The sequence below is a fragment of the Triturus cristatus genome, chromosome 2_2 (assembly GCF_964204655.1).
Source record: "Triturus cristatus chromosome 2_2, aTriCri1.1, whole genome shotgun sequence".
In the NCBI taxonomy this organism is placed as follows: Eukaryota; Metazoa; Chordata; class Amphibia; order Caudata; family Salamandridae; genus Triturus; species Triturus cristatus.
Window position 1 is genome coordinate 1,233,477,833 of NC_140582.1, and position 15,840 is coordinate 1,233,493,672.

General features: G+C 48.5%; 1 protein-coding gene across 1 annotated transcript in view; it reads left to right on the plus strand.

Moving 5' to 3' along the window:
* The window catches only part of LOC146863469 (uncharacterized), a 171,584-nt gene that overhangs the window by 105,880 nt on the left and 49,864 nt on the right, over nt 1-15,840 (plus strand). Inside the window, exon 3 of the mRNA XM_085643376.1 lies at nt 8,952-9,700. Within this exon, the coding sequence (XP_085499502.1) occupies nt 8,952-9,670 (719 nt within the window). The 3' untranslated portion in view covers nt 9,671-9,700. The remainder of the gene's footprint in view (nt 1-8,951; nt 9,701-15,840) is intronic.

Sequence of the window (15,840 nt, forward strand, 5' to 3'; positions counted from 1 at the left end):
TTCCCCAAAGTGTTAAGAGAGAACTGGTAGCTCACTTCTGCGGGTCGGCCTAGTGCCTGCAACAGGAAACGGCGCAACACACAATGTGGTCACACTTCAATTTCGCAGTGAAAAGTGACCCTTTTTTGACAAAGTGCCTAGCTGTAGTTTTTGAACCCTAGCTCTGCGGGCACTTTGGGAAACCTAGCAAACCTATACATTTTTTAAAATTGGACACCCAGGGGAATCCAGGATTGGGTGACTTGACTGCCTTCCACCAGGTTCTGTTACCCAGAATCCCTTGCAAACCTAAAAAATTGTCCAAAAGAACACATTTTCCCCAAATTTCTGTGGTGGAAAGTTCCGGAATCTGCGTGGATCCACAAATTTCCACCCACCCCGCGTTCCCCAAAGTCTTACGAGAAAAATGGTACCTCACTTCTGCGGGTCGGCCTAGTGCCTGCGACAGGAAACGGCGCAACACGCAACGTGGTCACACCTCAATTTCGCAGTGAAAAACGACCCTTTTTTGGCAAAGTGCCTAGCTGTCGTTTTTGAACCCTAGCTCGGCAGGCACCTCGGGAAACCTAGCAAACCTATACATTTTTGAAAACTAGACACCCAGGGGAATCCAGGATGGGGTGACTTGACTGCCTTCCACCAAGGTCTGTTACCCAGAATCCCTTGCAAACCTAAAAAAATTGTCAAAAAAAACATATCTTCTCCACATTTCTGTGGTGGAAAGTTTCGGAATCTGCGCGGATCCACAAATTTCCACCCACCCCGCGTTCCCCAAAGTCTTAAGAGAAAAACGGTACCTCACTTGTGTGGGTCGGCCTAGTGCTCGCGACAGGAAACGGCACAAAACGCAACGTGGTCACACCTCAATTTCGCAGTGAAAAATTACCCTTTTTTGGCAAAGTTTCTAGCTGTAGTTTTTGAACCCTAGCTTTGCGGGCACCTTGGGAAACCTAGCAAACCTATACATTTTTTAAAACTAGACACCCAGGGGAATCCAGGATGGGGTGACTTGACTGCCTCCCGCCAGGGTCTGTTACCCAGAATCCCTTGCAAACCTAAAAAATTGTCAAAAAAAATACATTTTCCCAACATTTTTGTGGTGGAAACTTCTGGAATCTGCGTGGATCCACAAATTTTACCCACCCCGCGTTCCCCAAAGTCTTAAGAGAAAAATGGTACCATTACTTCTGCGGGTCGGCCTAGTGCCCGCGACAGGAAACGGCACAAAACACAACGTGGTCCCACCTCAATTTCGCCGTGAAAAATCACCCTTTTTTGGCAAGGTGCCTAGCTGTAGTTTTTGAACCCTAGCTCTGTGGGCACCTTGGGAAACCTAGCAAACTTATACATTTCTGGAAACTAGACACCCGGGGGCTTCCAGGGATGTATGGCTTGCGTGGATCCCCCAAAGTTTCCTTACCCAGAAACCTCGGCAATCCTCAAATTTAGCTGAAAAAATCTTTTTTCACACATTTTGGTGTGGGAAAGTTGTGGCATCACCGGGCTCACTCAAATTTACCACCACCCAGCATTCCCCCGGGTCTCCCGGTAAAAATGGTGCCTCACTTGTGTGGGAGGCCCAAGTACCTGCGACAGGCAAGGGCCCAAAACGTAGTGAGGCGACATCAAAATGGCCTATCGCAAAACCACCTGGTTTTGCAAGGGAGGTCACTTGGGTTTTTGGCCCGGTGCTCGGCGGCCATCTAGGTAAACCTACCAAACCCATACATTTCTGAAAACTAGACACCTGGGGGCTTCCAGGGAGGTATGGCTTGCGTGGATCCCCCAACGTTTCCTTACCCAGAATCCCCTGCAAACCTCAATTTTAGCTGAAAAAATCACTTTTTTCACACATTTTTGTGTGGGAAAGTTGTGGCATCACCGGGCTCACACAAATTTACCACCACCCAGCGTTCCCCCAGGTCTCCTGGTAAAAATGGTGCCTCACTTGTGTGGGAGGCCCAAGTAACCGCGACAGGCAAGGGCTCAAAACATAGTGAGGTGACATCAAATTTGCCTATCGCAAAACCACCTGGTTTTGCAAGGGGGGTCACTTGGGTTTTTGACCCGGTGCTCGGCGGTCATCTAGGGAAACCTACCAAACCCATACATTTCTGAAAACTAGACACCTGGGGGCTTCCAGGGAGGTATGGCTTGCGTGGATCCCCCAACGTTTCCTTACCCAGAATTCCCTGCAAACCTCAATTTTAGCTGAAAAAAATCACTTTTTTCACACATTTTTGTGTGGGAAAGTTGTGGCATCACCGGGCTCACACAAATTTACCACCAACCAGCGTTCCCCCAGGTCTCCCGGTAAAAATGGTGCCTCACTTGTGTGGGAGGCCCAAGTACCCGCGACAGGCAAGGGCTCAAAACATAGTGAGGTGACATCAAATTTGCCTATCGCAAAACCACCTGGTTTTGCAAGGGGGGTCACTTGGGTTTTTGGCCCGGTGCTCGGCGGTCATCTAGGGAAACCTACCAAACCCATACATTTCTGAAAACTAGACACCTGGGGGCTTTCAGGGAGGTATGGCTTGCGTGGATCCCCCAATGTTTCCTTACCCAGAATTCCCTGCAAACCTCAATTTTAGCTGAAAAAATCACTTTTTTCACACATTTTTGTGTGGGAAAGTTGTGGCATCACCGGGCTCACACAAATTTACCACCAACCAGCGTTCCCCCAGGTCTCCCGGTAAAAATGGTGCCTCACTTGTGTGGGAGGCCCAAGTACCCGCGACAGGCAAGGGCCCACAACATAGTGAGGCGACATCAAAATGGCCTATCGCAAAACCACCTGGTTTTGCAAGGGGGGTCACTTGGGTTTTTGGCCTGGTGCTCGGCGGCCATCTAGGGAAACCTACCAAACCCATACATTTCTGAAAACTAGACACCTGGGGGCTTCCAGGGAGGTATGGCTTGCGTGGATCCCCCAACGTTTCCTTACCCAGAATCCCCTGCAAACCTCAATTATAACTTAAAAAATCACTTTTTTCACACATTTTTGTGTGGGAAAGTTGTGGCATCACCGGGCTCACACAAATTTACCACCACCCAGCGTTCCCCCAGGTCTCCCGGTAAAAATGGTGCCTCACTTGTGTGGGAGGCCCAAGTACCCGCGACAGGCAAGGGCTCAAAAATAGTGAGGTGACATCAAATTTGCCTATCGCAAAACCACCTGGTTTTGCAAGGGGGGTCACTTGGGTTTTTGGCCTGGTGCTCGGCGGCCATCTAGGGAAACCTACCAAACCCATACATTTCTGAAAACTAGACACCTGGGGGCTTCCAGGGAGGTATGGCTTGCGTGGATCCCCCAACGTTTCCTTACCCAGAATCCCCTGCAAACCTCAATTTTAGCTGGAAAAATCACTTTTTTCACACATTTTTGTGTGGGAAAGTTGTGGCATCACTGGGCTCACACAAATTTACCACCACCCAGCGTTCCTGACACAGCAACTACACAAGCTGATGGATTGCGTGGAGTGTCACTCAGCTAGCAGTGTGTGTAGTGACCAGCAGCAAGTCACTACTCACACACAGCCAGCCGAGCGCCAGTCCACACGCACCGCTAGTCGAGCACCAGTCCACGCAAACCGCTAGCCAAACATCAGTCCACGCACACCGCTAGCCACGCGCCAGTCCAGGCACACCGCCAGCCAATCGCCAGTCCAGGCACACCGCCATCCAATCGCCAATCCACGCACACCGCCAGCCAATCATCGATCCACGCACACTGCCAGCCAAGTGCCAGTCCACGCACACCGCCAGCCAAGTACCAGTCCACGCACACCGCCAGCCAAGCACCATTCTACGCACACTGCCAGCCAAGCGCCAGTCCACACACACCAACAGCCAAGCGCCAGCCTACACACACCGCCATCACATTTAGGATTTTTTTAGACAAAAAATAAAAACACAAAGGAATCGCAAATAGATACAAATCTACAAACACAAAATCAGAAACTAAATACATTGCACTGACGCCAACCTTGAAACAGAATCACATTTTTCAAAGAATACAGACCAGGCAGTTCACTTTACCACTCATGAATGCTCCCAAAAACTTTTTTGGGTGTGGTACGCTCTAAAACAAGCAGGGACACACAGCCCAGGTTTAGAAGGACAGTCGGGGCAGTACATACGAATCTCCTTCCGCCTACCTCTTTGCCAACAGACTCTACATCTCCTACTGGGAAAGTCTTTTTGAGGGTGTGGGAGGAATGGGATCTTTCAATCTAGCAACATCCTCCACCACTCCAATTCTAGGAACACTTGCCTGTTCCAATAAAACAAGGCTGCCTATTACAGACTCCTGAAACTTAGCAAAAGTAATCTTTGACTCAGGGCAAGAATCCTGGAACACAACAAAAGCATTAAAGGTTGCCAAGTGGAAAAGATGGATAGCCAACTTCTTGTACCAAATGTAAGCCTTACGAAGAGCAGCGTAAGGTTCCAACCTCTGATCTACTCTCTCAACACCACCCATGTGCCTATTATAGTCTAAAATGCACACAGGTTTGCGCGCTTCAGCGACCTGACCCCAAACAGTCACAGGTGCAGTGCTTTCATCATGGATGGTAGTCAGCATGTAGACATCTCTCCTGTCTGAAAACTTCACAGCAAGAAGCTCTTGCAATGCAACGCACTGCACTCTCCCCGCACAAGCTTTTGACAAACAAGTTCTTTTGGGAAACCTTTACGGTTAGTGCGGATTGTGCCACAAGCAACAGTGTTCACTTTGGCCAATTCTCTGAACAACCGCACACCAGTGTAGAAGTTATTTACATATAAATGATGGCCTTTGTTAAAAAATCCTCTACCAAGTTCCCAAACAATTTTCTCAGTCACTCCAAAAGTGGACGGACAACCAGGGGGGGTTAATCCTGGATTCCTTACCAGTGTACACCCTGAAATTAGAGACATGTCCAGTCCTACTGTCACATAGCAGATACAGCTTAATTCCATAGCGTGCCCTCTTACTAGGAATGTATTGCCTAAAAACCAAGCGGCCCTTGAACAACACGAAAGACTCATCCACTGCAATTTATTTCCCAGGTGCATAGATCTCAGAAAATCGATCAACAAAGTGATCAAGGACAGGCCTAATCTTAAAAAGACGGTCACACTCAGGGTGATCTCGTGGCAACGCTAAACCATTATCGACAAAATGCATCATCCGAAGCAGAAGCAAATACCTGTCACGACTCATGACTGCCGGAAAAATAGCAGTTGCCATCAAGGGACTAGTAGACCAATATGAAGACATTGATGACTTCCTTAGCAAGCCCATCAAAAAAGTTAAACCCAAGAACTTCTTCATCTCTTCAAGATTTGTAGGAGTCCACCGGGTAGCTCTAGAGTGTGGTTTAAGACTGGCACTGTTGTCCCTCAAAAACTGTTAGGCATACAAATTAGTCTGCTCAACAATCTCTGCCAAAAACACATCGTCCATAAACAACTGAAAAAAATGTATCGGCAAAAAGTTTTCAGTATTCACTCTACACCCTGGAACACCAGTAAAGTCTGGCAATGCCGGCTGCACCATGCCAGGGGCAACCCAGAGGTCATCACTTTCAAAGGGAAGCCTTGCAGCTCCAGCCTGCAGCCCAGATGCCTCTTGCCGGACTACACCAACGGGAAGCCTTGCAGCCGCAGGCTGTAGCCCAGAAGCCTCTTGCCGCACTACACCAACGGGAAGCCTTACAGCCCCAGGATGCAGCCCAGATGCCTCTTGCCGCACTATCGGCACATCAGTCTCCTCCTCTAACACAGGCACTTCATCCGCACTAAGAGTATCTTCATCATCCGATGACTCCATATGGAGAGAAAACTCACTGCCAGAATTGTCCCCTGCCTCCTCTCCCTCAGATGCAGAGTCAGTCTCTGAACCATGGTCAGAGGAAGACTCAAAAAGCAAACCAACAACCTGCTGAGCAGTAATCCTGCGGCTAGCCATTATACTTACTAAGATAGAAGACTGCACAAACAAGTCAACAACAACCAACACTGTGCAAAACAAGTAAGTAAAGAAATGTGTACCTTTATCACAAAGATCTATATACTCAAAAACTATAGAATTCACTTACAAGAGACAGCTACACTCACAAGCACCTACTCCGCAGTGACACAGCAAAAACCAACGATATCCCACTAGAAAGAAGAAAAAAAAACCAAATTACTCACAAGACAACGAAATACACATCGAGCACAAATGCAAAAAGTTTTCGACACTCAAAAACCAAACATACTGCTATTATTACACCATTTGCAAAAAATAATTCATGTATAGAAATGAAACTCATTTACATTGTACAAAAAAAAAGTCTCTTACCAAACTACGCAAACAGCAGAACCACCAGTTACGAAACCACAAACTGGAAAGAGCAAAAGTCTTCACCTAGAACAAAAAAGAAAAAAAAAAGCATTACAATTGCAATTCACAAAAAATGAACATTATAACATGCTATGTTACTACGCAAATGGTCAATCGGGTTGTGTGCCAGGTGGGGCAGAAAAGAGCAGGAAAAAAAAAACAGGCTAATCTGTCCCGGAGGAAGGGGTGGGAGGGGCAGAATACGTATTTGAAAAAAAATTGCCCCCTGGAAGCGACCCTTGGCCAAGGGGTCACTTCCGTTTTTATTTAAACTAATTCCCTAGTGTCTAGTGGGGGTTTCTGCCTCCCCTGAGGGCAGAAAGGGCAAATAGGGGCCCGATCTGCCCCCGGGGGGGGGGGGGCAGAATTCCCAATACAAAAACAAATGGCCCCCGGAAGTGACCCTTGCCCAAGGGGTCACTTCCATCATATTTTTAAAATGTTCCCTGGTGTCTAGTGGTGAAAAGCCCAAAAAACGAGGCGATCTGCCCCCAGGGAAGGCAGAATATGAAAAAAACTAAAATTGCCCCCTGGAAAGCGACCCTTGCCCAAGGGGTCCCTTCCCATACACTACACAAACAAATCCCTGGGTCTAGTGGGCTTTTATGCCCCCCCGGGATCAGAAACGGCCGAGGAAAAGCCCGATCTGCCCCCATGGGGGGCAGAAAAGTCTTAATCAAAAATTGGCCCCCTAGGAAGCGACCCTTGCGTAAGGGGTCGCTTCCTTTTCCAAAAAAACATCCCTGTTGTCTAGTGGGGCGTCCAGCGCTTCCTGATGATGCCGGCGCGCGCTGTGCGCTGACGTCATGGGGAAGCGTGGGGAGGGCTCGGGGTGGCAGCGGAAACTCTTCCGCTGCCATCCTCCTCTGTGGGGGCAAGATCGATGCCCCGGGGGGGGAGCGCCAGCACTTCCCCCAGAGGATGTGCTCATGACGGAGCGGTTCCGTCATAAGCACAGCCCAACCGATGCTCATGACGGAACTGCTCCGTCATGAGCATCGAAGGGGTTAAGAAGATGCTCCTCTGAAGCTGGTGCACACTTGAGGTTGGGCAGATCTTTGTGTTTCTCATCACTACACATACACTTCTTACCATAACAGGTTCACAGCTGAATGGTTATTACATGCATGCATACATACATGACTACTTAGTGGAATGATAACTTCTAACCTCATTACAATTTGTTGCTGCAGATCCTGACCATACCCTGCATATGTATTTGGAGCTCATGGGGCTTATTTATGAAATAACCATGCAGTGCATGATAGGGAAAGGACAGGAATGCGACGTATTTACCATAATAGAGCGCATTGCTGTCTTTTCCCAGCACAGGAGCACAGTGTGCTGCCTAGCACTAACACAGGCGCCCTTGTACGATTGTGCAAGATGGCCTGCGTCGTTTTTTGGTGCAGAAAGGGACATCATCCTGTGCAAAAACAATCCTGAGCGGCATTTTCCTCATTCTATGTGTGCTGCAGAATGCAGCAAACATAGAAAGAGGAAGTAACAAGGAGAAATAAAGATGGTTCTTGTTAACCCTTGCATGGCGTAAACAACCTTTACAACGCAACTTTTACACCGCACTACCATTACAACGAAACTATTACAACGCGAAATCTGTTACAACGCATGCCATTACAACGCATGCTATTACAACGAAATGCACTAGATGGTGTGCTAACATTAGAAATAGTGTAGTTTTACTATCCAAACACCTTCCCTACTGCAATGTGGACTGGAGTTAGAATAGAAAATTATACATTTCTAATGTCAGCACTCCATCTAGTGTACGTCGTTGTAAAAGCATGCGTTGTAAAGGCTGGCGTTGTAACAGATCTTGCGGTGTAAAAAATGCGTTGTAACGGCATGCGGTGTAAAAGCATGCGTTGTAACGTCATACATCCCTTGCATGGGAATGTGTAGCATTTTGATGCATTTACAGGTCTACCAGTAATGTTAAGTCTGGGAATGAGCCAAAATCCAGGGGTGGAAGCGTGGGAACAGCCATACTACACCCATGGAACGCCTCCCTGGGGCTGACTAATGCAACGCAGCGATTTGCGATGTGTTGCCCTACTCCAGATTTATCAAGCCATGCAGAGCCATGCAAGGGGACCCTGCATGGTTTGATAAATCAAACTTAAGAGTTGTGTCGCTCTTGCGCCCAGTTGCGTGTTGCAGGGGCGACGCCTCTCTTTTATAAATATGCCCCCATGTTTCCAGCATTTGATCTATCGTAGCTGTACACTGGCACAAAAACAACACCTTAAACATGTGTGAGAGTTGCTGTGTTTAAACAAGAGAATCTATTCCTGCTCTACAATGTAGAACACATCTCTGTGCATCCTCTTGACTTGTTTGTTTTCTGTTGAGAGAGAAAAATATTCCTTTTCCAACATTACATTTTCTCTAGTAAGTCAGGAGTACCAAGGGGTAAGGCATGGGTTTAATCTGCCACCCCTGGTGACGCGCAGTTGCCATCTGTGACGCATTACTGTCCAGAGTATACTGTGCCGGCTTGTTATCCTTCTGAGAACGCATATCAGGTGCAAATAACTCTCTCTCTGTTGCTTTTCAGGTGTGACCTTGTTCACTGTGGACAATCAGGGCGTCATCAGGGCGGGCCGGCCCCCAGCTGCTTACAACGACGATTTCACGTCCAGAGCTCGTGTTCTGGGGAAGCTGTGGGGTGTAAGCCATGTGCTCTTCAGCCCAAGGGGTCTTCTGTATGTCGTGAAGGGTTCTGAGTTATATAGTGGTCCCATGCCTTCACACCCATCCAAGAACTGGTTCCAAACTCCTGGAAGGCGCATAGGGAGATCAGGATGGGCAGGATTCAAGCGCGTTTTCTTCCACCCAAAAGGAGCGCTTTATGCTGTTACTAATGGCGGGCAGCTCTACGCAGGCCCCCCGCCGACCAATGAAAATCAGAATTGGTTGGGCACACGAGCTATCAAAGTTGGTAATGGCGGATGGGGTGGGTTTTCCGCCCTCTTCTTCGACCCCAAGGGGATCCTGTACGGAGTGAATGCAGATAAGTTATTAAAGGGAAGACCTCCAACGAGTGCAGCTGATAACTGGATTGGAAGAAGCCAGGTCATTGGAGGAGGTGGATGGAACATTTTAAGCCACTTCATGTCTTTTACTCGCAACGGCAACCTATGGTGTGTCTCCAAGTCAGACGGGAAGATCTACACGGCCTCTCCACCAACCAGCGTGAAGGACGTCTGGATTGGAAGAGCCAAAAATCTGGGTCATAGTTACTTCTTTAAATGCATGGCCTTCACAACTCAGTAAAGAGAAGAAGAGCCCAACACCCTTGTCTACGTAAGTATGACGTCATGTCCTCTTCTCTAACGCAAAAGCTCTTAGTTCAACTTTGCCTTTGAGTTTTTAAGTTAACTTTCCTACAGGGAGTTTTCAAAATGCCTCAGTCTTTTTTTGATTTTCATAAATAAAACACCAAAATAGGTTTACTTTTGAAACACTAGTCAGTAATGTCCTGGATGTGTTGGGGTTTCCTATGTGTTGGGGTTTCCTGCAGGGGTCCTGTTTGCGACCACTAAGCCATGCATGATGGACATATAAGGAACAATCATGGGTGGAAGCGCCTCCTTAAGTTTGGAGAAGCCGGTCTTCTAGGAGCTACAAAACTAGCACAAGATTTCCAACAATGGAGCCAGCTACGGCTGCGCTGCCGGGAAATGAGCTGCCTTCAAGATGAAGAAACCATGAGTAGGGCTCTCCGTTACCACCCCACTGCAAATAAAGCTCTTTGTCTTGAGTAGAAACACCCAAATCCTGTATGTTAAAATATCTAGTTTAAGTGCTCCCCATAAACAGTGCTGCGGTCAGCGAAACACTGAGGGGCATATTTAGCAGATAATCACACAGCACAGGGCAGCAAGTCACCCTCTCAGCTAAAAAACAATAGGGCTTATTTACAAGCCCCTTGCACAGCCGTTGCATCACTTTTTATATAGGAAAAAGTGACGGACCGGCGGTGCAAGGGACTTGTAAATAAACCCAAATAGCTTCTTTCTCCCCACTCTCTGCAGAGCTGCTGCTCAGCTTCATCACTTCTAATAAATTGGGCCCCCTTTTGGACCCATGTCGTCCAGTTAATACAGCTGGGGCCAGATGTATGATGCATTTACCGGTCGCAAACTGCCCTGCCTAGACTGAGACTAGTAAAATGCACTTTCTTATGTACCAACCTAATTTTGTGAGTCAGTAACCAATTACCCACTCGCAAAATAGGGTTTGCGAGTCGCTATTAGGGAGGGGCGTATAAAGGGCGCCCCCTCCTAATGGAGAGTCGCACTGGTACATATGCATGTATCGCAGCCAAGACTGCAGTCACAAAACATTTGCAGATTACCATTGATTTCAAATTGGTGGTATTGCATTAGCAAAAGGGAAGAGGTACCCAAGGGACCCCTTCCCCTTTGTGAACGGGAGCGCCAACGTTTTTTCAGAGCACTGTAAAAAAATGAAAAGAAAACTTTTTTTTTTTTAAATGCATTCCGTTTCCCTTTATGAAGCACAGGCAGTTCACAGACGGTCACTCCCACACGGTGACACTCACTTTGCACTACCACGCAATGTAACAGGTACCAGCTTGGTCCGTATGGGCACTTTCACTCACATACACACCTAAAACCCTAATGCGGTGCCACTGATACCAAACAGGTCAATAGATAGCACTCCGCAGACCCCATGGCTCCAAGTTTCCTGCCACCCTCCAATTCACCCCTTCACCCCCACTGTCCCAGACACACCTGATGGAAGTTCACCAGCCCCTCCCTCTGGACACAAGGCGACTACAGGCTGAGGTCACCCCTCGTCTGGGTCCCCGGAAAGCAGGTGGGGATAGACAGTAAGCATAACCTAGAGGAAGACATAAACAAAGGGGGGTTTTGGTGCCTTTCAGGTGGTTCACCAAAACGTTGTAAAGCAGAAACAGGCTAAGAGTAAAAATGCGTTACACACGGGTGTCCAGCAATGCCTTCTGGTACAAGCCCAGTTCTATGACGCATAGAGGGGGTCATGCAGTCTCTTGACCTGCTCCCTAACCTTCTTGGAAGTATCTCGTTGCCTAGTAAATTCCCTTCACTCCTACCTTGTGCCACAAAGTCTTGAAAGGGCCAAATGGGGAGAGGGCAGTTGGTCCACCGTGATGGGCCCAGTAAGGAAGCAAGCAGTGAATCAGGAGCAACACACAGGGAAGCCTCTCAGCTTGAGGGGACACCCCGTCAGTTACACGTTGATTCAGGCTGTTCCCTGGCAATCTGGACACAGGGTCTGGCACGCGACAAGATGAGTCACACAGACATTTCAGGCTACACAAAGTAGAGTTGAAATTCTGTTCCTCTCTGGTAATGAAGCACTGCGTCTGGCACACCTTGATGACGTTTGTACCAGGTGATTCCAGTCACAGACACAGGCACAAGTTCAGTAAGGCCTCACAAGTTAGAATGAGACTGTGCAATGGGTTCGTTTGCCACCTACGAGGATCGTAACATGTGAATCAGACACCTCATGCAGTGCGAATGCAGTTGGAGTTGTGCTGGATAGAATTGCAGCATAGTCGACGAAGTGGGCTACTTTGGCACCCACAACTGGTGATTCTGCTCACCAAAAAGACACTGAAACCTGCCGAGGTTCCTGCAGTACAGGAACCACCTTGCTGCAAATGTGAGCAACTTCTTGAGTTCAGCACTCAGCACTCTGGACTTTTAGCAGGCGATGTGGGCACTTAGAGGGCACCGCTCTCAAGATGTCACAAGTAGATAGTGTGGGTCTCTCGTAGGACATCTTTGATATCCCTGAGACCTCCAAGAGAACAGGACACCAGCCAACTGGTCCTTGGGAGCCCACTTCAGGGTGCCACATGTCAGCAGGTTTGTTGTCCCAGGTCAGCCACTTTTCAGAAAGACACGCAGTTCTTTCCACTGGCAGTTATCCTCCATATGCACATCAGAGTCCTCTGGCAATGTGCACCACACAGACTAGGTTCTCCATTCCTGCGTCCCCACAAGCGGATCTCCCCTCTTTGTGGGGTGGCACTGGGTAGTTATACCCTATTGGGCCTTTGAAGTTGGAGGGAGGTTTAAAGAGTATTCCTTTGAACCACAGATGTATTCCCTACATTTCCGTCCTGTTTGCCATGAGGCAGCAGAATCCAGATCTCTATCTTTATGGGGCCCTCCTTTGGCCCCAGAGGCCAGGTGTCACAATCTCTGCTCCAATTTATTCCGCCAGACCCACAAATGGCAGAGGTTGGCTATCTCAATCGCCTGCCCAATGGTTTATGACTGTCGCTGGGGAATGCCCAGACATCTTCCCCGGCCTTCAGTGTTGACCAGGGTCAAGCACCATGACACACAAAGAGTTTGATGCATAAAATGTCCACTTTCCATAAGTGGCATTCACACGTGAGATATGTCAAGCCCAACATTACCATTGGAACGGGATTGGCCCCTTTCTAGTGGAGCCCAAAAGCCTCCTCTGGGTGGACCATGTTTGCTACGCACCGGCCGGAGTATGCGCATGGGCGCTCTCACAGACCTGCTGAGGCAGGTCAGACACATGTTTAACTGCGAAGTCCATGCTAGTGCGCACACCAGCCTTTAACAGCAGGTCAGACATGTAGGTAAACCACCCCAGCGGTGTAAGTGCACACCCAGGCCTCAAATGGCAGGTCTGACCTACGTTTACACACATCATGTCCGCACTACTTCCTAACATGCGTTGGAAGGGTGCGCACACTTTCACACTGCACTACAGTGGGAATGGGCCCAGAGCCCTAGGACTCCAAGTGATAGCCAGCAAAACATAAAAGGAAAAAGCTAAAAGTTTAGGGAAACGATACCTGACAAATATCAGGCCCAACAGTCGCTTTGGACGAATTTGTGTCCTTTTTTCCTTCCATGTGGAGTGCCGCAGGGGTCTTCCCTGAGTCCCATGTTTTTAACTTATATGTCACTCATTTGGCCAGGCTTCTTAAATCTTTCGGTTTTTCAGTGATATCGTACACTAATGACACCCAACTCGCAGTCTCAGTGTCCAGTGATCCGATCATACCGCCGCCAGATTCCGAGACTGTATGCTGCACAAAGGCAATTGGATGAACCGTGTTTGACCTGAGAGTTGTCACTTAGTATTTCCCTAAACTTTTAATTTTTTCTGCCTGGGTTTTGCTGATTCTTTTGTTTGGCCTCAGGGCACTTTCCCACTGTAAATACAGTATGCGAGTCCACATGCCCTTCCTACTCCTGTTGGGAAGTGGCACTGACTCGATGAAAAATGGGCTAGTCAGCCATCGCAGAAATATCAGGCCCAACAGTCGCTTTGGACGAATTTGTGTCCTTTTTTCCTTCCATGTGGAGTGCCGCAGGGGTCTTCCCTGAGTCCCATGTTTTTAACTTATATGTCACTCATTTGGCCAGGCTTCTTAAATCTTTCGGTTTTTCAGTGATATCGTACACTAATGACACCCAACTCGCAGTCTCAGTGTCCAGTGATCCGATCATACCGCCGCCAGATTCCAGACTGTATGCTGCACAAAGGCAATTGGATGAACCGTGTTTGACCTGAGAGTTGTCACTTAGTATTTCCCTAAACTTTTTGCTTTTTCTGCCTGGGTTTTGCTGATTCTTTTGTTTGGCCTCAGGGCACTTTCCCACTGTAAATACAGTATGCGAGTCCACATGCCCTTCCTACTCCTGTTGGGAAGTGGCACTGACTCGATGAAAAATGGGCCAGTCAGCCATCGCACAAAAGTGTGTGTGCACTGGCACCTATGGTGATTGAACTCATGAGCAGCCTGCCATTGCAGGCCGCTGTATGTGTGAACCCGCACCTATGATGCCCGTGATTGCATTTGCAGCCTGTCAACAGAGGAATGTGCCGGCGCACAGACACCCGTATTAGTAAGCCTATGTGCAGTCTACTGCTGCAGACTCAGGTGGGCGCACTTGCACCCCTGGTGCTTGGGATGTGTCTAACTGCCCTTGCAGGTCTGTGTGCACACTAGCACACATGCGCCAAGGTAGTGAGGAATACCTATGTGTGCTTTCACTAAGCCTGGGCAGTGAACTCATCTCCACTCGGGGATTTTGCAGAGTTTTACGCACTCCGGGTTATGCGGAGCTCAGAGCAGAGTTTTTTCCCTTACTCCCACATGGTGCCATTAGCGATGATTTTCCAGCCCGGGACAAACACCCGGCACTGAAAATCCCCGTGAACAACAATAATCTCAGAATTCAAGTCTATCGGTGGAAAGCTGCTAGGCCTACAGATAAACAGCCATGCGTCATATCAGAAATGTGGGGCCAGGCCAGGCCAACCACATTGACAAATACACTGTGACTGTGGCCGCAAGGGGGGCACAACGGGAGGAGCACCATCGACTGAGCACGACGAACAGACCCCTGATTCCTCCTTAAAAGACATCATGATGGCAATCAGGGAGCTTCGGGGGACCCTAGAACCGAAACTGGACTCTGTAACCGAGGAGGTAAATTTACTCTGAGCAGACCTCTGGAAAATGTCAGAAAAGGTGTCCACGGCAGAGGCAGGCATTGGGGGGCTGCAGTCCAAAACTAAATGGCTGAAAGAACAGGTCTCGATGCTTACGAAAAACCAGTCTGAAATCTTTGTCAGACTCGAGGACCAGGAGGGCAAAGCCCGGAGAAATAACATTCGGGTGGTGGGTGTGCCGGAGGGAATGGCGGGACCATCGATGGACCTCTTCTTGGAAGACTTGATCCTAAACAAACTGAAGCCCATATGCCTGTCCTCCTTCTTTTCAGTAGAGCAATCACACCGGACTCTGGGGGCCAGACCTCGCCCAGGGGCACACCCACTCACAATTATAGCCCAGATACTGAATTTTAGGGACAGAGATGCCATCCTGCAGGCGGCGCGCCAACATGACGACTTGCAACATGAAAACACCTCCATCTGTTTCTTCCCCGACTTCACGCTCCAGGTCCGGCGCCCAAGACGCACATTCGACGCAGTCAAAAAGGCCCTTCTCAAACAAAATGTGATATATATGATGCTATTCCCTGCGAAACTTAAAATCATTGACGAAGAGAAAGCTTGCTTCAACTCGCTAGCTGAGGCAAGCGAGTGGCTAGAGGGCTGGTAAAAAGGGGGCAGGAGTCGAATGCCGCCCAGTAACCAGCACACCACTGATGGGCGAGAGGCAGATTAGGTGCCCGACAGTCTAGTCCAGTGACAACGAACAGATAAGTGAGCATGGGGATATCCTCCAAGCACGGAGACTGACATTTTCCTCTCTGGAGTCATTGTGGGGGGGAGCAGGGAAGTCTAGGGGTGCTAATACTATTTGCACTTTAGGATACGTGTGTTTTTAAAATTGAATTGTGGGGAAACATTGCTTTTAATAATTTGAAAAACAGCTCAACAAAGTGTTTGTTCTTACTGAAAACCCGACT